Genomic DNA, 25,523 nt, shown 5'->3' with positions numbered 1-25,523 from the left:
CCTACGTCAGTGTATATGGTTGTTGGTGGGGAGTTTATAGCAGGTCCTAAGGATTGGGTTTGGTGCAAACTGAAGGTGCGTAACCCTCCTGTGGCGAAGCCCTCTTTGAAAGGCAGGGAGAAGGGAGGAACAGGCAGGCACTACTTATGTAAGAATTAATATATATAAATTATCCTATTCAAGCATATGGCAAATGAAGAAGCATTGTGCAGCAGTGGCAAGGGGTTTATGTTTGCATGAAATGTGGCAGCAGTTCCCTAGGAGAAGGAAGGTCCCATCTTCATTAGTTTCTTATGGCTTGTGGCTTTCACTCAATAGGATGGCTTACTGTGATTTATGTTTTAGTAACACAGTGCCCAGGAGCCCTGTGAACTGACCAGGAACCCTCTGTACATCACTTAGGACAAAACCAGAACAAGGCAAGCCTGTTTCGAAGACCTCAGGATCCAGATACTTGACGCATTGCACAGCAACACGTGTACCATTGGGGACCAGCTTTCCCCTACTTCCCCTGTGTACTCAAACTGCTGAAATGTGGCTAACAAATTTGTAAGCTAATTCAGAGAGTAGGGTGTGCTTAGAGTCAAGCAGGCAGCCTGTGCCATCTGGGAAGGGATTGGGTACAGCTGAGACTATTTAGGTCAAAAACAGTTAAAAGGAGTGGTCCTGCCTAGGAAGGTATAGGAAGAGTTGAGGGGGATGAACTGCTTGTGGCATGCCTATTTAAGGACTTCAGGTTGGAAAGACTTGTTGGGGCACTTCTGCTGGTTGTTCTTGGCTTCTACATCAGGTATGTGTGTGTGTGGTGACTTGGGGAAGAGACTGCTCAGACTGCAGTGTTGTTAGTGGTTAGGATAAGCTACAGATCTCAGACCAATCTCTGTGCTTTTGTTAAGCTGAGGGGCTTGATCTGCTTGAAACAGCTGAAATAGAAATGGATAAGAGGTTAGGAGCTTGAGTTTAGTATGTGAGTAATGTTTTGCTCATGCAGAAAGCTCGGCATCAAGCATTCATCAAAACAGCAATAGGCTGATTTAGTCAACTTGGGTGTGGGGGGAGAAATCCAGTACTCTGTATTTTTGATTTCTCTACTGTATCAGTGAATCGGATGCTTACATTCCTCAAAATATAACGTCACTTACCCTGTGATCTGATGATCAGATACACCTCAGAAATTGAATGAAAAGAAGCAATAGGGGTTGTTCAGAGAGTTTCTGTGCTATTTGAGAGCCAGGATTATTTTTCTCACTTTGTTCTGTGGTGGCAGATTTAAAATCTGGGTTGTTAAGGATGTTCTCTTACTACTAGTACTTAAGCTCCTGATCTTGAAATTCACTGTGATTTCGTGACACATTAATCTGCACGTCTTTTATGACTAGCATTTTCAAAGACAATTACATGCATTAAAATGGCAATTAGGTGTTGTAAAATGTTTCCCTGTGCTCTATAAGAAAGGAGTGCCTGGTGTCTTCTGTAGTGTCTAAATCTGAAAGTCAGAAATTGATGTGCATGGCTTGAATCTCTACTTAGACACAAACAGCAGAGAAAATGGGTGGGATGGGAGACACAGCAGAACATCTTGGCAGAAGTGCCAAGCTGATGTCTGTTGCTCTCAAGGGGGTCAAATTCAAGTATGCTTAAAGCATTGCTTTTAAATACACCCATGTGTGCCAGTGATTCACCGCAAATGCGTGTTCTGGATGCCTTTTCCAGGATGGTTCTGTGATCTTTAAGTGAAGGAATAACTCTGTCTCTGAGAGATGCCAAAACATAGCTGAACTGGTACGTTAAGAAAGCTGATTTACTGTAGGCAGGATTAATAGATTCCTATGGGAATGCATCTTAGGCAGGTTATGGATTTTTTTGTTGCTGTTGTTTTGGAAGATGGAGCATTCCCAGAAGTATTTTTAGAAGTGGCCTAAAAAAAATTCAGTTCCATTTTTCTTATTAACAATCCTCCTGGTGAGCTAACACCTCAAGCAGGTCCTGTTCGTACCCTGCTGAGATTACTGACTCTGCTGAAGTCTGTGTTGGAATACTTCCCATGGAGGTCCTTGCAAGCCCTAAAGCAAATATGATGCTGCACTAAAACACTGGAAAAGGTGAGAGAAAGAGCACATATTGCAAACAGTATCTTTTTATGAGAATTTGCTTGAGAGCAGGTCTAAATGGAATCTGAAAGCAAAGATAGGGCTTCCATACCTCTGGCAGAAGACCTAAGCCAGTTGTTAAATTTTGGCAGCACAACTTAAGTCTCTTCCGCTGCCTTCCATCCCAAGGCTAGGCTTGCCGCTGATGGAAATGGATCAAGGGATGGCAGTGACCAGGAATAAAGTGTAGAATCAGTAAGTATGACTCCTACCTTAGCTTCCTTTCACTTTTTCTTCAGTCACCTCAGTGCTTTCAGAAACAAAGAGTATGCAACCACTGAGAACATCCTAGCACGCGAATTAAGAATGAGATTTGCAGGAACTACTGCCCTAGGACAGTGAGAGTGCCAACATCACACAAATGCTTGGTGTTTTGATAGTACTGTTGAGGAAGGTTTACCTATAGAGATTGCATCAGTGGCACCTGTCGTGGTTTAACCCCCGGCTGGCAACTAAACCTCATATAGCCACTCACTCACTCCCCCACACTGATGGGATGGGGAAGAGAATCAGAAGAGTAAAAGTGAGAAAACTTGTGGTTTGAGATAAAGACATCTTAATAGGTAAAGCAAAAGCTGTGCACGCAAGCAAAGCAAAACAAGGAATTCATTCACCACTTCCCATCGGCAGGCAAGTGTTCAGCCATCTCCAGGAAAGCAGGGCTCCATCAAGTGTAACGGGTACTTGGGGAGACAAATGCCATCACTCTGAACGTCCCCCTTTCCTCCTTCTTACCCCAGCTCTATATGCTGAGCATGACGTCATATGGTGTGGAATATCCCTTTGGTCAGTTGGGGTCAGCTGTCCCAGCTGTGTCCCCTCCCAACTTCTTGTGCACCCCCAGCCTGCTCACTGGTGGGGTGGGGTGAGGAGCAGAAAAGGCCTTGACTGTGTGTGAGTGCAGCTCAGCAGTAACGAAAACATCCCTGTGTTACCAACAGTTTCCAGCACAAATCCAAAACATAGCCCCATACTAGCTACTATGAAGAAAATTTACCCCAGCCAAAACCAGCACAGTACCTATGTTACTGCAGGCAAACAAAATCTGTGTCTTCATTAGAAGAGTCTGGCTGTAATGAAAAAGCTGGTGGGGGACAGGAGAGGAAATGGTTTGCTTTTTGAGCTGGGATGCCAGTTTTGCAAGGATTTGATGCCAGCTACCATTCCGTTTGTTCTTGGAAGACATTCATTGAGCTGCTGGTTGCTTGGAGGGAGACTGAAACACACTGTAGTGTCAGTTCTGAAATCCAAAATACTTCCACTTTACCTCTTCTATTTAGTGCTTCAGCACACAAAATTGGACACCGGTGAACTGAGATGAACTGATTCAGTGGTTAGACTGTCCCTTACCCATGAGAATGACTATAATGCTTATCTATGGCTAAGCAGATTCTGCTTGTGAAAAGGCACAAGACCTCGCAACCTACTGTTCCTAGGATATATACCTCCTAGCATTTTAGCTAAAAGGGAATTTCAGCTAGCTGTACAAGGAGATTAACACTAAGAGGATATGTAGGCTGCTACCATAGGAAGAAGCTCACCATCCCTTGAGCACTTCTGACATAAAACCCACTAAAAATCTCTCGAAATGAGAAGAAAGCAGTCTGAGTACTTCGTGTCTAGATGGTAAATGCAAAACGCCACAAATCCACATGTGTCTGAAGCAAGAGTCTGTATTCTTGCTAGGAGCCAAACTCTTTCCTGCTGCTGTCCTTGGATAAATCCTTTCCTTTGCTTTTTCTTTACTTTGATACAAGGCTACAGGCTGAAGACATGCTGTTCCCTTGAAGGATGGTGTCAGTGTATTCATTCTGGTGCTAATAAAAGGACATTCTGGTACATGTTCCGGAATCTTGAACAGTCCTTATTTCTCAATTTATTAGTTTGACTGCAGAGCCACAGCCAGGATACATTCTGGGGCAGTTGTTTTCCTTGGGTAAACCGTCAAGGTGTCAGACTGCAGGGCAATCTGCTGGACACTTGTAAAACAATTATACATTGATCACAGTACTGTGTGAGTGCTAATGATGAAAGTGATAATACCTAGTCATGGCCATATAGTAATTGCAGTTGGAATTACTGCTGGGTAACAAATCAGCCCTATGGCAATCTGGCCATGTGAAGTCCATTAAAGTTAGTATGAGTCCTGGGCAAGGTATCAAAATTGGACGTGTACCTGACCAATGAAGCAGTTTGATACTAATTTGACTGATGGATATGCACAGTGTGTAGATAATATTTTAGTCCCTAATATAGCAACTACAGAAGTCGCATTCCTTCATATTTTTACAGCTTAAAAAATTTTGCTGGCTAGACTATGCTGTCATTCACATTTTGTGGTCTTAGGAATAGTTTGTTCTCCTGCCATAAAATGAAAGGACATAGAATCTTGCCTTGTGGAGTTAAAATGGTCATGTATACCTTTACAACAAAGGATGTTCTTCAGTTCTATAATTAATTAATGCCACTACGTGTGGATGGAGAGACATGTCTTGGTTCTTGATTCAGGTATGAGGCTAGTCCTCAGGTAGTCAAAGATCATTTCCTGGTGGTTGTGCAGATGCCAGGCATGGCTTTGACAAGTTTTTTGTTTTAGTAAATTATATTCCCCTATGTCACAGGTGGATGGTAATTCTTCCTTCCCCATACTCTTTGCTTTTGACTGTTTCAACAGGAAGTTCCTTAGGGTGGGAATATTTTCTTACAAAGTGTTAATACAAATTACACAATATTCAGTGCTTTTCAAAGTAGGATTTGTGGATCTTACTGGGCTGTGGAGGAGTCATGTTAGCATTTAGAGCTATAAGTCCACCAGAAAGCAAGTTGCACCCAGAAAATCTTGGGAAGACCTGCTCTAGGTGCTACTATATATCTAAATTTAGTTATTAATGGGTAAAAAGAATCCTCTAGAACCTCTTTAGAAATGTTTCTGTTTTCCTTCCTGTGTCTACACTAGCTTTGTAGCCAACAAAATGACCCTTTTTCCACTTATTTTTGGGCAAGTGCCAGGAAATGAACCCATTCAGCGAAATATTTCTCTCAACCTTATGCATTCTGGACTTAAGCATTGGTGTGTCAGCTGCTCTTCCGTGAGTGGTCTTGGCAGGGAGTTTTGGTTGACAAGAGAAGTGAGGAGATTCTTGTTGGGATGACAGGCTGGAAGATCAAGTGCAAGCTGAGTGTCCCTGCTAAGCTCTTCTGGCATTTTTAAAAACTAGAAATCTAAAGCTCAAAAGGAAGTTTTAAATTTGTAGTCAAATTTTCGCGTGTTCCTGGGTAATGAAATAGCAGAATCTCAGCTGAGCTGGCATCCCAGTCCTGAGCCTTTCCTTTATGGGGATAAGGCTCTGGACTAGGTGTGACCAGTCTTCCTGGTCTCTCATATTCTTGATAAAGAAATTTTTCTTGAACTGCTCAACAGCAACATATGGTTCAAGAAACAGATTTTCTGGGTGTTGCTGTCATTTGCAAAGCAGGAGACAACGTTAGATGTGTAGTCAGAAGGATCAAACTTGTTTTGGAGGGGAGAACAGAAACTGATCTGGGCATCCTACCTTCCAAATCTGTACTTCATGTGAAGTGCTTTTGTAGAGTCGGTTTAAAAACTATTCCAGTTGTACAGGGCCAGATTGCTCCATCTCCGTCTGCACTGAGTAGCATCCTACGTGCAAAATAAGGTGCTGCACAATTTCCCTCTGTGTGCTGAACTTGGGTAGGAGTGGGCTCAGGTCCTAGTGAGCAGCTTTCACCATGAGCTGAAAAGGTTTTTCAGCTTTGGTTTTACAAATGCAAGGATGTGTGCCAGGGAAAACAGTAGACATTTGAAGGATTAGGCTCCAAGTAAGGATGCATGAACAAGTGCTAGGCAGCTCTGGTGGCTCAATTAAGCATTCTTCATCTCGCTCTTTGCTCCCCACGTGCACAAAAGGCTGATTTACTTGAAATGAAATCCATGAAATGTGCTAATACCTGCTCTGGTGTTGATCAGGCTTAATGTAATAACCTCCTCTCATTTTCGCTGATTCTGCTGAGCAATCTGAGGCACTTAAAACTTTTCTTCTCGTGAATAGCTAGTATTAGCCTCCAGAGGCCTTTCTGTTAAAAATAAACCCACCACCAAACTGCCTGAAACAGGAGCTAGGGAATATTTTCCTGTCCTGTTGGGCATGATCAGATAGTCCATATTAGAGGGAGACTCTCGAAAATAAATAACTCCATGTTGAAAGAGAGTGGATATTTATAGTACGGGTAGACCCTGGGTAGTATAAATCAGTACAGCTCCATCGCACAGAGAGCTTCGAGGGAACTGTGAACCTGACCATTGCTGGAAGGTCAGATCCTTTCCTAGCTCAAGGAGGAGCCCAAGGAAGCTTTTTCCTCCCATCCAATCTTGCAGCTGGATTCCAGCTGTCCCTCCACATGGCACATACAGTACACGAGAGTGTAATTATAGCATAATGCCATTCTGTGTGTGAGGCTGCCATGCTGGATAATGAGCAATTAGGTGGCAACGGAGAGAGAAAGGGAGGGAGCCCAGGGAGAGGAGTGGGAATAAGGAGCTTCTCAAACTCTGTGGAAGGAGATATTGTCTCTGCACTCACCGTCAGCTCCAGGGCTTCATTCAGGAGGCCATTGCGCTTGCTGTGAAGGTAAGCGTTGGAGCTCCCTGTTTTGGCCACTCGAATCCTCGCAAGCCGGGCTTTCTGTGAAGAAGGCAAAACAAGCTGAAGTTATACCTTTGCACACCAAGTGATCGGTCCTGTGCTGGCAATACCAGGAGGAAGGAAATTTCAGGTTCTCCTTGGATCTGAAAAAGCCTGGGGGTGGAATACAAGGGGTGCGCGGGCAGGACAAGGCGCTGTTGAGAACAGCTAGCACAGGTCTGTCTCCAGGAGTCAGGTGAGTACATATGTCTGAAGAACATAATCTGCCACAGAGTGTTAATGGCCTTTCCAGAGATAAGAAATGGGGTCCTGCAGATTTGTTTATCCTTTCGAAAATTAATAGTAATTTATTAGAGCTGAGATGCACAGCAACTAGAAACACTTGTCTTGGACATGTTCCTGGCATAGGAGGACTGTGTGACTGTATGTGGTCTATGCTTGGTTGTTTAATCTTCTCTTTATCTTCCAGCTCTGTGCTCCAACATCTGTCTTGTCACTTGCTCTGCTTGTACTGCAGCTCGCATGGTGACACCCGGTCCTCAGTGATGGTGGAGATGCTGCTGCAGTACGAGAGGCTAGTAACAGGCACTCGGAGGGAGGAGAGCTGAGAGGGAGATTTGGTAACTTGGTCCACTTACCAGTCAAGTAGCATAGGTTGTTAATTTAATATTGGGAAATACTAATGAAGAAGTCTATGTTCATCATCCTGCAGTAGAGAAAGGCACTATATTTGTTCCTTCTGTCCTCTGCAATGACAGTGCTAGTTTATTAACTTTGGTATCTGATAATATAAGACTCTGTCCAAAAATATGCATCTCTTGACAAACTGATAAAAGTCACTCTGCAACAACATAGACGTTCAACTCTTCTCATTTTCATGTATCCCTGACCTTCTTGACCTCCAGGTGGACAAGTTAAATGACAAAAAACAGTCCAGAATAAAGCAAGCAAGAAAAACTAATAAGGCCCTCTTCCTTTTTAATCACACAGTTTTTAGTGTTTCAGTTTTTCTTTTCAGTTGTCGCGTGCTTCTCTGTCAAGTGCTGATTTGCCTTTTTCTTTTCTGCTGTTAATTTATGACTCAAACACCATTAAAAGTAAATACATGAAATAGCTGTGGCTATTAAAAAATAATTACTTTGTGCTGTATTTTAAAATGCTGCATAATCTTTTAAATAACGTGGAACTCGTGATTTTCCTTTCTAATTAGAGGATCTAATGGGTATACACTGTAGGAAGAGTAAAGCCGAGAGGCAAATATCTGCAGTGGGTCCAGAGAGTGTAATAATTCCAGGAGCTCTATTACCATACGTGCGTGAGTGACTCTGGCCCTCAACATTTGAAAGATTTGTTTAACCTTAAGAGCTTCTGCTTAAGCAGACAATTTCTCAGGCAAAGACATGTACAGGATACTAGTTTGCAGCTTTAATTAGGTGACACAGACTATGACCAGTCTGAAAAATAGGTCTTCTTTTGACACCCCAAAATGGGGACATCCAAAATTGACTTTCTTTTCTATACTTCACCTAGATTTCATTGTCCCATTTTAATGTTAAGAGTCCAAGTCAGTGTATGAGAGTGAAATCTCTGATGAAACTTGCTCTGTACCGGGGCCGAGGGATCTCACAGGGCTGTCTGGTCACGCTGTGAAAGGAACAAGTTGTATTTGCAAGATGTAGACTGAGGATACAACAAGAAAATGAAATTGGATCTTCACTTTTCCTGAAGACTTCCCCAAACTGCTGTGTTGCTCTAGGCCCCAAATAAGACTGGCCTGAGACTGTAATCTGGAACAAAAAACGCAGAGACTACTACTATTGAAGATGTGTTACGGCGAGAGAGCAGGGGGTAAGGGACTGAGGGATATTCCATTTCCCAGTTACATGGCATTGTCTCTCTGTTCCTGTTAATTACATTTCCATTAAATTATTTCTTCCATTTGCAAGTATATGATTTTCCTTACTTTTTGCAATGATCTTATCTCTTCCATAATCAGGATTGGATATTGGATCCAGTGATGGTCTTTACAGTGAGGCTGTGATGGCAACCACAGAAGACTTCCATTTCTTTCTGTGCTTGACAAAATATCAGGTCCTTTGCTGAAGGAATTACCAGAGTCCCCAAACTTACTCACCTCACCTATAGCAGGAAGGGTTTCATCCTCATCTTCAGTTCAGTCAATTGTTAAAGTGGATTCAGTCTTAGGCTCTTGTAATGAACATTATTCCCTTTGCCTCCAGGCTAGCAGGGGATCAAATATTAATAACTGTACTCCACATGGACTGGAGATGGTTCATTTCTGAGGTCTGTTCTCTTTTCTTCTTTGAAACAGGGCCACTAGCTATCTAAATAATTAAGCCCCATAACTTTTGTAGTTTAGAACAGACGTTGTTATTTTAAAAAATGTCAGTGGGGCAGGACAGAAGTTAATCCTATTCTCCTTACACAAAAGGCTGTCTAGGATAGTCACATCGCCTAACTCTGTGCCCCAATCATTATTAAATTTGGTAGATATCTTGATTAACTCAGCTAGAGAAGTTAATTAAAATTGGTGCCTAAAATTGGTTTGGCCCTCCAGACAATTTCACACATTGGACTAGAAACAACTCTAAAACCATAGTTCATGTTTTTATGTGAAAGTCTGTGTAAATGTGCATTATTTGGAAAGCATATCTGTCAAATGACACAAGCTTTACATGATATTTAGGTACGTGTCATATGTGTGCGTGGGATGCAGTACTTTGATCGTGCCTGACAGTAGCAAAGGGTTTAGGTGCAGCAAAGCACTCCCCTCTGACTTCTGCAGTGGAGGTTCGACACTGGTTTATATGACTGAGCAAAGTGGACTGAGGATGTGAAGGGCACCTGGCAGCACTGTAAGACTCAGGTTACAGTGTGGAAGCAGATAAAAGCTGGCCATTTCAGAGGAGTTTTGTGTTATCTGTTGGAATGCATCAGTCTGGACTTGGCCAGCCAGCAGAGGTATGCTTTGGCAGATCAGGTGAGGAGTAAATTACGGAGGCAAAAGCCTTGAACTTAGGGCACCCCATACAAGCTTTGAAGCAGCAGTGTTTTGCAGGGAACCGTACTATGTACTGTCACATATTTTGCTGTCAGAAATCCAGAGAATTAGGCTGATGGAGTCTTCCAAACTCTGCCAGTTCTTAACATGGGTATGCTTTTGTCATCCCTATCCTGCAGAGCTCAGTACTTCTGGTCTGCAGGACAGAAGACACACAAGTGGAGGACTGTGTTTTTCTGGCCATCAGCTGCAAATGTCTTTTGGGGAGGGGGAATAGCTGTCTTCTGCATCTTGTCCCACAAATGTGACAGACTAAAGGTCATTAGGGCCAGGCCTGAGATCACTGTTGCTGAATATAACCCCTGCATGGAGAGTCTAAAAAAGGAAAAGAAAACGGCACACTGTGTCTGCATGTAGAGTGGTAAGAGGAGTTGCTAGGAAACCACAGGATCTCAAAATGCATATGACCTAATCTGGAAGATAATTTATGTGATGAAAATAATAATACTAATGACAGCCACTTACAGGTTAGAATCATTAATTTGGTTATCTTGGAGCCCACATGTTCCTGAGGGCAGGATGGAAGGCAGCCTCAATAACTTCTGGCTCCTTACTGCTTTTTAAGAAACTGGAGGCTCAGAATAAGCAGGAAGGGCAATGAAGCCCTGTACACGTGGAGCGCTGAGGTACGGTGGCAAGGATGATGTAAATGGCTGTCAGCATCCTGGGTATCTACATTTCCCAAAGGGACTGGCAAAGAAGAAAGAATAGCCGATCTTCATCTTCTAGCTGCTTTGGAGAAGTGCAAGGAGCAGGAGTTGCTGGCTAGGAAAAAAGCTTACCAGATGGCAGGCCCAGGAAACAGCTAATTATTATTTATTGATGATTTTCATCTAGTTCTTATGGAGATAATGTTCACTCTTGATTTATGTGATATTATAAACTATTAACTTACAGCCTATGACATAATTTCATATTTGCCAGACATCTTCAGCTTTCCAGATCTTCCGTGCTGTTGGGCAAGGAGATGACTGGAGTACATGTATGTCAGGTACTATTTGTGCAGGTCCTGTGTCTACTCCTGCTCCCTCTTTGGACTGGAGCTGTTATTAGCATTACCCTTCGCAGAATTGTGGAGGCTGGAAGGGACCTCCAGAGGTCCAACCTTCCGGCTCAAGCAGGGCAACCTAGACCCAGTTGCCCAGGACTGTGTCCAGATGGTTTTTTAATACCTCCAAGGATTGAAACTCTACAACCTCCCTGGGCAACCTGTGCCAGTGCTCGGTCACCCTCACACTGAAAAAGTGTTTCCTGATGTTTGGACAGAGCCTCCTGTGTTTCCGTGTGTGCCCATCACCTGTGGTCCCGTCACTGGGCACCACTGAAAAGAACCTGGTTCTGTCCTCTTTGCACCATCCCTTCAGGTATTTATATACATTAATAAGATCCTTCTGAGCCTTCTCTTCTTTAAGCTAAACAGTCCCAGCTCTCTCAGCCTTTCTTCATGTGAGAGATGCTCCAGTCCATACCCTGTCTAGCTTTATCTGCTAAAACCACACTAAGAACACTCCTGGCAGAAAATGCAGCTATGCTAGATAATTGCAGTGCTTCATTTCCCCGCCCCCCCCAAACAGTTAGTAGTTTGAATATGTGTGGAACTATTGCTAACTGCTGCAGTGAGTCCAGTGGTGCAGTAGGTGCACACCACTGGTCTTTCAAGGCTGAAATGAAGCTGTTCTCAAAAGTAATCAACAGAATATTTTGATCTGATTTTTATTTCCAAGGTGAAATATCACAGCCATTCAGTAAGTGCTCGATTTTCTTGCATTTGTCTGCATCTGTTGCTAGTTTGGGTCTGGACTTAAGTTCTAGATGGAAAGAACATGGTTGATTTTAGGCTATGGAAAAGATAACAAGCAGGTTGTACATTTAAACAGGATTTTCTGCAGACTTAACAACAGGGCTTAGAGTATGGAATGACAAAAAAGTATTTTCTTGTAGTTATGTTCTCACCTTCCTAAAATGATCTCGTCTGCGATACCTTTGACTAATTTTAGCATAAAATTCAGAAAGGAATTCGGCAAAGACTTCGATTTGTACTTCTGACTGGGAACTCAGTGCACATATGTAACTTGGAAAGAGAATGGATGTAACCTTCATCTGGTGGAAAATAGCTTAGCTCCCTGGCCTATTGTGGTACTTTTTCCTTGCCAAGCAGAAAATGGAAAATTCTTCATTTTTAAAAAAAGCATTCAAAAATAATAGTGGACAAGAAATTAAATGAATCTACTGTCTGTGGAGTGCTTTCCTCAATATAATCAGGCAACACTGATCATCTGTCCTACTTATGGCTCTGGGAAGCTGATATGCCATCTTTAACAAAGCCTGGAAACAGGCTGGACTGCCAAATTAGGATTCAGGGTTATTACATGTGTTTGAACGCTGGGTGAAATAATGGCTGTTTAAAAAGCAAATGACCCATATAATAAGTACTAGCTGTTATTCTGCTAGCCATGGTTCCATCTGGCTATTGTAATAGGGAGGCAGCGGAGTTACAGCAGTGTTAGAAAAGTTAGTTTCTGCAGATCATCTTTCTATCATTTTAACCTTTTTTGCCCAAGAAACAGAGTATGCACATTTGGACTTTCCTTCCTCTCAGATCTTTGTGTTAAACAGCTTCTGAGCCAAGTTTAAATATTCTGTCATTTTTGCTTTGGGGGAGATGTTGTAGAGCTGCATATGGAAATTAGATAGTGTAGAACTCATTATATTCCTATATAATTTGATAGAACCACTTACAGTCAGACCTTGATCTTATTTTGGGCCTCTTCATTACTTTCCAGAGGTGAAAGATTCCTCTCCCCTCCTCTCTGGCTCTCCTTTTAATCCTACCTTACCCTTGGCACCATTAAAGCAACAGAACATCATTTCAAATGCACTATATCGTTTAATCTTTTCCAACACTGAAGAACATGATGTTCGATCTATTTATAGAACAATGCACAGAATATGGAGTTTAATGGATCTCAGCTTCTCTAGTAGTCATAGATATCCTGGCTGATTAAACACAGAACATTGAAAAAAGTGTTGTAATATGCAAAACTTGCAGAGAGAAATGCAGGACGGTCAGGAAGCCCTGGGGCACTGAGACTGGTCCCCTCCTATTGCAAACTTCCTTTTGTACATTTTTGTCTTGAACTTAACCAGCTCTGGCTTAAAATTAGTGAAGCTTTTACTCCTACTGGGCATTTATTTTAGAACTTCATTCTTCCATTTAGAAAATTTCTTCTGATTTCCAGCCTGCATGTGTTTGTTGCCAATTTTACTCAGTTGTCATTGTATTGACGTTTTCTTTTCACGTAGACCATTCCCTTTCTGGTGTTTGCTGCATTCTACAGGAAAGAGTAGAATAAACCTCACTTTTTGTAGAGTTTGACAATTCTCACTTTATTCCTTTGCTTAAATTTAAGAAGTAGGCTTTTTGGGAGGCCATTTCATATTTTCATCCTCTGTAGATGCCCTGCTTATTTCTAATACCTTTTTTTAGTTATCCATCCACCCAGTAAGGGTTACAGTCAGACCTTGATCTCTATAGGAACTGACCTTATGGACAGTTTTTTCTTGATTGAAATATGTTATACACAGTTACTGCATCTTGGCTGAAATTCAAAGCTTCCTCTATGCTGAGGTTTCCACGCTACTAGTCCAGCTGACTGACAAAGCTAGCTCTCGTCACTTCTTAAGTTTCCATCTTGAAATAGTAATAAAAGAAATTCCTACATATACTTTTTTGTATTCTTAATGCTGTAACAGATTTTAGAGCTTGGGTCAAAATCACTCCAGGGATGTGTCGTCAAAGAGGTGCCATATCAATTGTAATGGGAATCTGGTACAGTTTGTTAGCGTTAGAAGTGAAGTATTATGGGGTGTAAAGTAGGATGTCAGAATTTGTCTAGAAACATATTACTTAATAAACATCTTCTCAAGAAAAGAGCCTCATGTTTTTCTGCATCATTAATAGAGAGGTTGCTGTTCTCCATTATTATAAAATAAGGTCCTGTGTTTCACTGAAAGCAAAGTGTGATGAGCATCTGTCTGCCTGTGATATATCTGTCTGTCTGTATTTCCAGATCTCACTTTTATAACATCTTTCACACAGCTCACACCCCTAATTAATAGCTATAAAGTATTCAGGGGATGGAGAAATTAACAGAATTTGATCTAGTGTCACATGCCAACTTACTAGACCTGATATATGAGCACTAATTAATGGTGTGGAGGCCCGTGGTTAGCTACAGAAAATGAAGGTAATAGCTTCACACAGTGCTGCTCACACTCTCCCCAGGAAGATGGTGAAAACATGGGGGGAGATGGGGACGACGACCACAAAACCTTTGTATGAAACTCAAGAAGAAATAAGCAAATTTGTAACACTCGTGCCCTTCATTCTCGCCCAAGGGGAAGAGATGATGGTGGGACTGTTCTCCTGCCTTGTTTCTTTCCTGGCAGTGAGAGCACGTGTTGTCTCTGACGGGCAGGTACCCACCGGCAGCACGGGGAGTGAATGGGGTTAAGCGTCAGCGTGGGCAACGCTGTTGCTCCAGGCGGGATAGGGCCAGGAGCTGTGCTCCATCCCACTTCTCTGTGCTACGAGCTTTCAGCATTAATTGAGAGAAGTGTTGCTTGCTGGTGAACAAAAATTGCTCAGAAGTCATCGGATGACAATAAAGTTGCTGTGCGGTGCAATTAGCTTTCTTACTGAAGCTGTTCCTCATTGTTCCTCTTGCTCCTGGGATCTCTGGGGACAAATCTCTTGCGTTAGGCTTCTGGGGAAAAAAAAATCCATCACAAACCCATCCTATGGTCCTATTTGATAAGTGAAGACTCTTAGAAGAACGTGTGTTTCAGCTCACGTCCTTACGCTGACAGCCACAGCAGGTTGGCTGCATGCCTTGATTTGGCAGATGCGGAGGGAGAAGCCTGCCTGGCGCTGTCCTGGGCGCTGGAGGCTCCCGGTTTGTCAGCAGAAGGCTGCAGAGTCGTCATGGCTACGCGCTGCTCTGGCCCTTGTTTGTGCATTCCAGCATCGCTGCATGTTCCTGCTAGAATGGCTCCTAATTGTCCTGACTCAATCGCTAACAAAGCTGATGCTTCATATGTGGACAGAAATGCACTGGCGCCTGGTACCGGAGCTCGTGGACAATGTTTAGAATTGCTCTTTATTATTGTATTTGTTCAGAGTTAATGCTGAGTTCGGTCTAAATGGCTGCACTTACATGGAGAACAGGTGGCTGGAATTACCGTCAGGCAGCGGTCTGCATAGTAAACAGCAGAGTTCTGCTGTACTGTGACAAAGAGGAGAAATGAGGAACTATTTCCTATGGAGCAATTTGTCTGGTGGATTGAACTGCTTTTTTCTTCCTGCACAGTACTCGCAGGCAGACTGTGATTTCCCCATATAGATATTTTTTTGAAAATTATCTGTAAGTTTTATGCATACTCTTGATTTCCTTGCCTGCTCGTAAACCATTCTCTGCCAGCATTTACTGTTGCTCTGCTTCCTACCTGTGACTGGTCAGGAAAGCACATACTGTCATTTTTGCTGCCTTGTTTGGTGAGTCAGCAAGAATTGCTAGTGCAAAAGCTCAGACAGATAAATTTAAAATCCTGGGTATGAATAGTATTACCATAAAATGGTTTCACTTTATAACCTTGTACATGTACGTGAACTAACTGCAAGAATCCACCGAGCCAGGAGAAGTGGATTTATCCCAGTTTTATGCATGAAAAAACCTGAGTCACAGAGAGGGAAGTATGGAAGGGTGATGCTGCTGCAGCATCAGTTTGTCAAAACAGTGAGACTGGCTGTGGTGGGGAGACAAAAGAGGACGGCAGGCTCCTGCTCGTACCCAGAGAGGACCTGCCTTGTGCTGGTTTAGAGCCTGATGCGATGCTGAAGTTACCAGCAGTTACTGTTTGATGGGATTTTCATGACCTTCAAACAACAAAGGCTTGTTCTGAGTCAGACTTTGCAGACCACTGCTGCTGGGTGGAGTGGGAGGAATGGAGTAATGAGATTCTAGGACTTCTCACGTTGGGCTGTGTAAGACATCTGGCAGTGTGTAAGCAGGGAAATTCTGCAGTGGCCCTTGAGAGATGTGCTGGTAGACTGCAGAGTGTTCCCATCCTGTGTGATTAGAGGACTCGGAGACCTGTATTGCCATCTCAGCACCACATGTGTCAGCAACAAATGTTGTTGTTCATCTGCTTATTACTGTCATGGTACAAATTAGTAACCGCAATAAGCTTTACTACCATTTACACCCACTTTTAGTTATCTTTTTTCCTGACCCAGTGGATATATCCCTATCCATTAATCTAGACATAACTGTATATTGCAGTTGGTGCAGGGGTGTTTAAGCTGTATTTAGTATGTAGGCTGCGAACTGCATGGGAGCTAAACTGCACCCAGCCCACTCGATTCTGCGTTACTTAGGCAGAGTGGTAAAATAACTAGTTAATGAAGGCAACAGCAAAGAATCTGATCGCTAGAACCCAGTTCCAAAGTAGGATAGGGCTTCCCAACACTTTTTGGCTGAACATTTTGCATGCAGGTCTCCTTGACAAGGCGATTTCAACTTGCATTTATTTAGACATCTGGGATGAAGTGGGCAATATCAGCCGTTACAAATCCTACCAACTGTGCTACATAATGGAGCCATCTGGACAGAGGCTGCCACACACAACCCGGACTTCCAGCAGGTGGGGAAAGGGGACACCCTCTTGCTGAGGTGACCAAGGAGAGACCCCGAGGATGGGTTAGTCAGGTTCTTGCGCATTGCAGGCTGTTATCTGGTTATGACTGAGTCATGACGTGAAAGGGCCTCAAGGCATGAAACAAATGTAGAATGGCTTTTGGATATGTGTGGAAATTATTTCATCTGGGCATTGGGCCACTGTTGACAAGAGGCTTAATATTTGGATATATGGGTTTGCTTTGGAGGCTGAACCTATAAGCTCTAGCTCACTGATTTCAATCCTTCCTTTCAGAGGGGACATCTAGTTGTCTTATGCAATTTGGGACCCAGGGAATTTGAACTAGCTGAACTGATGGAAAATGCCATTTTGCTTTCCTGGACGATATGAAGGAAAAGAGGGAGGATTCCTGATTGGTTTATTTGTTTGGTTTTTTCCCCCTGAACTGATGTGACAAACACCAAACAGAGGAGGAAGAGAAAGAGGTACCTACCCCAGCAAAAATGAAATCTCTTTTTTAAAAACAAAAAAATAATAAAAAAAGCTTTTTTTCCCCCCCCTGTCAAAAACTGTTAAATATCAACAACAACAAAAACATACTCCACACAGATTCACTGTGGTTGAAAAAAAAACCCCATGTTTTTTAAATGTCAGCCAGCTCCAGTTTTAACCTTATTGTTTCTCTCTCTCCTTAAGTTCCCAACCCCATCCCCTGCTGGGAACTGAGTCATGTTCTGTTGCTGAGCTCTCCTTAGACAGCTCACAGCTTTGCTTGAATCGCTTTTTCTGGCCGATCTGTTCCACGCTCTGAAGTTCACTAACCCACCTCCAAAATTTAGGGTGTCAGCTGAAAAACAGAACATTTCAAAGCTGACTCCCCTGCTCTCTAGCAAATCAATTATTATAATGGCCTCATTATTGACAGGTGTGTGGGCCGTCTTTCTCATGGGTACGATGATGACATAAATCTAGTATTAAGCATTCTTTTCATCACCATCTTCCCTCTTCATCCGCTCTGCTGACTGCAGTCCTGTTTTCTGTGCCTCTGGGAGTGACGGCTGGGTCTGGAACAGGCTGTTTCTAATGTGCCTCATATGGAACCATCAGAAAGACGTTTGTGTCCTTACTCTTCCTTCCTTTTGGCTTAAGCCCCTTTTAAGCATCTCCATAGTTACCTCTTCATCAGTCTGCAGAGTCATAGCTCCTGTGTGCAACCATCTCACGAGTAGCTCTTGCTGTCTGGAATAACCTTCCTCCATCTACTTCCTCTCATCGACTTCCATCTGAAAAGATACGGCTTATCCCTTGCCCCTTCATTCCTTTCTTCTGCTGATATTGGCTCTGTGATTGAATGCTTTAATTCATGCAGCAGGCAATGTGTCCGCTTCTCTGCTTCACCTAATTTATACCATCTACTCTTTGATAGCCTGCGTTACAGTTTTCAGTTCTATATCATCGTTTTATGTGAGAGCGGCTCTGCAAAATGATTTTGTCCTGGGTAGTCCTTTCCTTGCCTAAATCTGGGTGTTTGGTTCTTTCCTGGAAACTTAGAGCCTAGAAGATGAAATGAGAAGTCTATTTCAAGGCTTTTGCAGTATATTGCTTGTTCTCGTGGAGTCAACAGCCACCAGATAATAAACAAAATTAATTGAACAGACTAAGCAGCTGTAGTCCTCAAAAGCATATTTACTGCAGACCTGAAACCGAGCACTGTGATTACTGAAGTTTTATACTCGGAGACGACAGTTCCAGTTTAGCCCCTGTGAAATGCACCACTAAAACCATGCTAATCCCTCTGAGATTATCAGCCATTTCAGTATCTTGGCTCATTTAGCAAATCTAACCATTTTTCGATAAATGCACTTTAAACAGGTTTGTTTTTTTTTCTCAGCATCGGAGCATTTACATTTCTTCCTCCTGTGTTGTGCAAATGTGAGGAGGTATACTTCATTGGGTAAGAGGCCCCTTTCTGAACATTTGTGTTCCCCCAAACTGAGAAGATCTATAACAACTCAGCTAAATTTTAGCCCTAAGGGCGCTGGTCTAGAGACCAGTTTGCTTTAGGCTGTTGTTGCTATTTCCAAACATTTCAGCTGCCGCTCTACTTCCATGTGCCTTCTGAGGCTGTTCAAAACTGCTTTAAATATGCCTTTGAGGACTTAGTGTCTTCATCTGTACATACGTTTACATGTGCAGGGAGTCGGGGCTAACAACCACATAGGCTTAACCCGTAATGCTGTATTGCCCTTGTTACCGTATTTTTTTGTCTTACCATTTTTTCTTATGGAAAAGCTGCTGGTGCACGTTGCTATTTTTCAGTCATTGGCCCACCTAAGCAAACTCACATTTCTGAGAGCTCCTGTGCAGTTTATGGCCAGCTCCTGTTTCCCCAGGGAATGGGACATTGGAGCCAATGGGGTCATACTGGTGTAATTAGTTGTACTGTATTGGAGCAGTTTGGGGAGATATCAAAGGGATCTCTAGTTGTCTTTTCTGAAGCATCATTCCAGGAACAAAAAAACCCAACAGAACAAACTAACTTTGCTGCACTTAGCACAATCTTTCCAGCTGAGGGACCTGAGTTGGTTATTTTAAAGCTGGACAAAGACAAGTGTCATTGGGCCTGGGAGATTAGGACCAACAAAGGCTCCCATAACACTTTGAAAAACACCTTTCTAGAAGTATTTTCACTGAGATCTAGTGTTTTCTTCTCCTTTTTTCTTCCTTTTTTTTTGTTATTGTTAGTGCAAAGATAGGGCCTTTGATTTCAGTATTGGTTCTCTGCTTAAAGACATGGGAATAAATTTGCCTGTCAGCAGCTAGAGTTTACACAAGAAAGATCATTCTTGCAGGATTTTTGACCAGTCTCTGAGTCCAGAGGTCTACAGCATTCCTGTAAACCTTGGGAGAGCAATCTGCATGTCTGGGATCTTTGCTGCACTAAGCCTAAAGGCCACATCTATTCTTTTCACTACTGTATTATCTGGCAGTCTTTCAGCCATGCTTTTCTCTACTGCCCTGCTCTGGTGGGAATAATGTGGCTTGGGGCTGTATTCACTCAGTCTCTAACTTCTAAACAATGAACTGTTTTACTTTTTCTACTGCTGCTAAAGGAGCAGCATTTCAGTAGCTGTTAGCAGCTGCCTCTGCTTTCTCTTTCTAGGGTTGAAAAGTGGGAGGTGTAGTCCTCAAACCAGCACCAGATACTTGTCTCCTTCTTCTTCACATTGCATCTATGCTGCAAACTGAACACAGTAAGAGAGAGACTCTAGCATTATCTGAATTACAAAGTCATTCTATTGTCAAGCCTTTTAAGTGTCAAATTCTCTTTTAAAACCAAAGGCTGTGACATTCACTAAAGAACAGCATCGTTTCAAAGTCAGGATGGTCTATTCTTAGCACATCAGTCAAAAAGAAAAAAAAAGTCTTTGGGGGGGCGGGACGGACCAAAAAACAATTTTACCAAAATGAACCTTGTCAGAAATGATCAATTCATCTTCCATTGAGATTGACCTGGTCCTTGCAGCATGCCAGAGGACAAAATTCGATGACCCAGCACAATAAATTAAAATTGCCAGATCTCCTTGTAATTAATTCTCTTGCAGTGCAGTTTTGGCAAATTAATCTTCAAGGTGATTAAATCTCTGGTAGCTTGTTTTTGGCTTGGTGTTGGTTTTTTTTTTTTTCCTTTTTAAGGAACATTTCTCCTCAGTTAGTTGAAGAGTAGATGCTGATGAGTAACAGCCACCTCCTGGTATTTTATTCATGCTATTTAAATACCTCTTCCTGCTAGACCAGTGCCTCCTCAACAGTTAAGAGACAAAGATAAGATGGAGCACATCATAACCCAGAGGGACATTGGGTCTGTGCTGCGTTTTCCTGCTTGCTGGAGTGCAGCCCCTCAGAAACCCCCACTATGCTGGAGACCCCAGGTTTACTCACACCTCAACCTTCAAATCTGTGAATGTCACATCCAGCCAATTTGACACTCATACCGTACTTCAGCCTTTATTATTTCTCATTGGAAAACTTCAGTCTGAGTTCATAAAAAATAAATAAATACGGTCTGTAGCCTAATCTTGAAACCTACTTGTACATTATAAAATTATGATATTTACTCTTAAATTAAAAGAGCAAAATAATTTATTTAGCACACCAGAAACTTAGGAAAGACATCTGTGCTATTTCTTCAAAGCTGTGTCTTCTAAACTCTGCTTGTAAGGACCTTCTGCTGGTGGGCTCTTCATATTCAAGGACTGAGAGAGCACAAAGAGCTTTTTCCAACCTTCTTGAAAAAGCTATGCAAATGTCTTTGTATCTTTAATTAGATGGGGACAGAGTTTTAACTATTACTAAAACTTTCCTATTTCTGAAGAAGGGATTCAATTCACTGGAGGATGATGCTGGAACAACTATGCTATCAAAGCAGATTCTTAATGTCCCTGTGTACGTCCTGACCATCTCCAGAGAGACCGTCGTTAATGTGCTTCTGTCTCTTTCGTTCTCGTTAGTATTCATGCAGTGATGATCATGTGAAAATTACTCACACTTCTGACTTGAGAAAACTTTCTTAGCCCAGAAATTCATCCAATATCAAGGGAATTAGAAATTCAAATGGGGGAAATTATACACTGTGTGTGTCAATACAGCAAACCTTATAAAAGCTGCGATCAATCATATCAGCATCAAAGGTGGTGGTACATCTCCTTGTCACCAAGTGGATCACAGTCCACAAATAAAGGAAAATGTGAATCAGAAGAAGAAACTTTGGTATGCTGCCTGGAGAGAAGTATAGCCTCATCCGAAAGCACAGACCTGGAGTCAGTTCTGGAGTTTCTTTGTATTGTGATCCATGGTTACGTACAAATCTTGTTTGTTTATTTGTCTTGCCTATTTATCTGCTGCCTAGGCTATACTGTAACACAGGCTCTGTCTCTCACTGTGTTTATGTCCCATTTCAGTAGAACAAGTGCTTTCTCTCAAAGTCTTCAATTATTTAAATGGGCTATTGCACACTGTCCCCTTAACAAACCTCTGTGTGAGTACCCCTGTGCACTGACACCTGGCACGTTCCTGTTGCAAGTTAAACCCAGATACCTCATGCCTGGGTGCAGCCTCGTATTAGGCAACCCACTCTGCAAATAATTTAAATTCATTAAATGAATGTAATGATCCATACTGGTTTCCCACTGTCCGGCTGCTGACTGAACAGTGTGTGGTACCAAGCGGACTTCCACTATGGAAAAATCTTTAGATTTTTTTTATCTATATTATGTTGTATGACGAATCAGATAAACAACTCTCCTTCAAAAACATCTCCCAAAATTTTCACATGTAGAACGCCAAACCTAATGCAGGTACGCGTAAAACCCTGCAATGACTTACGGACGCTGCAAGTCATTCCTGTACGATTCTGTCTCTCTGCTACTCTCCTTATGTGTTTTGACTGCCAAATCTTGTGGTTTTGTAGGTCTTGTATCTCAGCTCTCTGCTGTCAGCTCCCCGAGATGCAAGAAGTAGGCACATCCCAGATGCTTGCCTGAAGCAGAAATAGCACATCTTTCTACTACTATCCTCCGTCAGGTCCCCTGAGTCTTGAATTTCTGGCAGACAGCATTCCATAGGGAGAAAAAAAACCCCAGACCTTTAGTTTGCAGTTGTTGTAAAAACCTGATTCTGGTTTTAGTGTAATTTAGCAGACTGAAATAAAGATATAATAAATCTGTTATACTTTCTCAGTGAATCAGTAAGCTTATGCTCGTAAAAACTGTTCAGATTTTGGAATATTCAATAATCCCCTGATGTTCCCAGGGGCTTTTGTGTATTCCCAGTGTTTTTTCTATGTTACAGTCTGCAGCTTTGAGGGGGTATGTGTACTGATAAGTATACGGTTCTGGATGGTTGTTTTTAAAACTCTAGGGCAGAGAGAGGACAGAAACGAAGCAGCGGAAAGATAAACAGCTCCTGTTAATGATTCAAAGGTTTATGTGCATATGTATATATTTATTTCAGACTGGTATGTAGCGAAGGTGAGCAATAAAAGCCCCATTGCTTCTGATGTTTAAAATACGCCAGTACGTAGTGTGTGTAGTGAACTAGCTTGTGTCTGTACGGGTAGAGGTAGTTATAACTGTGTGTGAAGGTGAGCCTACCTCTGTGTAGGTAGATGGATAGGTGCGTGCAGGCTGCCCTCTGCAATGCTCAGAATTGTCACTGGTGTCTCACGAGCCCCGTGGTGACAAGCAGGGGCTGAGATTTCCTGGCAGCTGCTGAGCTTTCGGAGGAGGCGGCCGCGCGGGACGGCTTACCTTCTGTGCTCTCCGCTTGTCGGCTCTCTGGTTCTGGTGGTAAATTCGGCTGAAGTTGGAAACAATGACTGGAACCGGCAGAGCAATGACCAGCACCCCGCTCAGGGAGCAAATGGAGCCAAATATCTTCCCAGCAATTGTCTTGGGCACCATATCACCATAACTAGAGGGGGAAAAAAAAAAAAGGGAAGCCCCTCCTTCAGACAAGTGCAACGCACCAAAAGCCTTTTCAGGTTCCCTGAGCGCGCAGCAACGTGAGTGTCCAGGTTGGGCACTAAAGCTTAGAAATCCACCGTGCAAGCAACAATTCATGTGGTGCTGTCATCCTAGAGATGACAATTACACCGCGCTTTGGCAATGAATTAAGCTAAGCCAAAGAAAGCCACTCTTGTTGCAGAATAGATGTGCCAGTTCAGGAAGCTGCTGAGCACGTTGAATCCACGCCGTTGCTCATTTAGTACCTACCTCTCCATGTAGATGAGCTCTAAGAAACTTAAAACTGTACGTCTGCTTGTGAGCAGGTTCATATATTTTCATTCCCTTGTATCCAGGTGCAAATGAGGACTGATTTACACTTCTGTTTCAAAACCCAGCAGTTTCCTTGCCATCTGTCCAGTCAGAAATTTGGGGTTTGTTCAAAGTCTGGATTCAAAGGGTGAATTGTCAGGAATATGAGACCAGCTGACATACCATATGAGACCAGCAGACAAACCTCTGCGCTGGGTTTGACCCAGCAATCTTCATTAACCATTGTAATTTGTATGTTAAATAATACCATCGGAATTGAAATGGAATAATCCATTTTATGCAGATGGAAGATGATGCTGGTTTAGGTTCTGTGGATTCCACACAACAGAAATCACTGCTCTGAGTCCTTATTTGCTGTTTGTGTTTTTACTTTGCATATTGCAAAAGCTTTCTGCAGCAGTTTTATACTTAACCTTAAGCTTTGATACTGTTCTTCTGTAAAGAAAACCAATGTATGCTTTGCCTTATGACTACTCACCGGTGCCATAAGAAGGAGCATGACTGTTATTCCCTCATGGAACATAAGGCACTTAAACTGCTCTGGGACTCGGGCACATGATTGACTGCGCTAGTTCACTGAATGCTGCATTATAGCAAAGGTAATGGGGATTTGGAATTCTGATTTACAGTTTGGCCCAACACAATCCCCATGTTGCATCCCAGGTGATTGGACCTCTTAATTCTAACCGGCCGTGCCATCACTCACGATTCCCCCATCTCGCAGCACAACTTCTGATATCCAGCAAGCACCAGATGTTGGCAATGCAAATGTTGTGCCCTGCGTTCAGCAGATGTGATGGTAAACTCCATAGGAGGCTCTTCCTCCCCTGCAGTTTGCCCTCTAGAAGTGACTTTAATGCTTCCTTCTGCAAATGGTACATAGGCAAGCAAAAACTCATCCAGAAACCTGGATGTGGATTGCAGTGTGTTCTGATCATATAACAAAAAGCTCATTTGTAGCAAATGCCCCTAGAGAATGATAGGAGCATGATTAGCACAGCCACTGACTGAATTTACAGGCCTTGTTTCAGTGAGCCATTTATTACATGCTTGCATGCAAATGTATATTAATATCAATATTCATTGAAGTAATTTTCATCTGGAGGAAAGGGAAAAGCAAGCAGACAAATAACAGCAAATTTTTGAAAAAAAATCTCTGATACTGAAATGCCTGTGTACAAACCACCGGGGTACAGGAATTCCCAGGAGGACACACTGGACTCTGTGAAATCCCACTACAAGCAGGTTTACGTGACCTGGCTACACCCTGGAGTGGGAGAGAGGACTGCAACCTGCTGAAGTTTTGCAGTGGACAGGGAAAGGATGCGAAAATTAAAATCTGGGCCTAAGGAAGACATCCCTTGTTTTGGGGTGCTTGAAATCTGGATAGTTGCTGTCAGATGGTGTTTGGGATTTCCGTGCTCTTCTTTGGGGTGTTCTGTGTTTGATGCAGCAAATACTGAAAAGCAAAATGATTTACAGTTGAGGCTTTATTTTTATCTTTTGATGTCTGTATATGACTAACGAAGAGCTTTTATGGGAATAGAGTTGTGCTAAGAATAATTTACGTCCAAGGGGAAAACCAAATATTTCAAAACACCTTTTTTATCAGAACTTCTTTCCCCCATCTAAGAACTCGTTGGTATGAGGGTCTCTGAATAAAAGCAGAACTCATTACACATTAACTGCTTGCTCCAGGGAGTCTCTCGTGCTCTTCTTCTAGGCTTGGTGGCTAGACAGTGTGGCCAAGCAGCTGGGTAAAAGAGTATCATCGCTGGGCTATCACACTCGCTTGTGTCCCAGGAAAGGCTTAGTTTCAGGCCGAGTGACAACTTTTCTTTGGCATTTTCAGGTTTGTGGGTTTTTTTGGTGGGTTTTTGTTTGTTTGTTCGGGTTTTTTTTTTTTGGCGTTTAGTTTTGGGTTTTTTTTGTAAATGCTTTATGCTTCACTAAGGCTTAATTATCCCAAGCAGAACCCTTTTCCTGCCTTCACCTGCATTAAAACCCCTCAGAACATCTCAAATCAATAAAATGCTATTTATGTCTATTAACTTTTTAACTGCTGCTTTATGCAAAGATAGTTTAAAAGCTCTTG

The 25,523-nt window shown here is 42.5% G+C and overlaps 1 protein-coding gene across 1 annotated transcript in view; it reads right to left on the bottom strand.

Moving 5' to 3' along the window:
- LOC104080677 (potassium voltage-gated channel subfamily D member 3-like) overlaps positions 1 to 24,145 on the bottom strand; it is a 31,087-nt gene extending 6,942 nt beyond the window's left edge. The window contains exons 1-3 of the mRNA XM_009583154.1: positions 24,135 to 24,145; positions 22,901 to 23,063; positions 6,752 to 6,853 (exon numbers count right to left, since the gene is read on the bottom strand). Of these exons, the coding sequence (XP_009581449.1) occupies positions 6,752 to 6,853; positions 22,901 to 23,063; positions 24,135 to 24,145 (276 nt within the window). The remainder of the gene's footprint in view (positions 1 to 6,751; positions 6,854 to 22,900; positions 23,064 to 24,134) is intronic.
- Positions 24,146 to 25,523: the final 1,378 nt, after the last annotated feature.

The sequence above is a fragment of the Fulmarus glacialis genome, unplaced genomic scaffold, assembly GCF_000690835.1.
Source record: "Fulmarus glacialis isolate BGI_N327 unplaced genomic scaffold, ASM69083v1 scaffold13228, whole genome shotgun sequence".
Taxonomy (NCBI): Eukaryota; Metazoa; Chordata; class Aves; order Procellariiformes; family Procellariidae; genus Fulmarus; species Fulmarus glacialis.
This window is presented reverse-complemented; position numbering and strand designations above follow the sequence as displayed.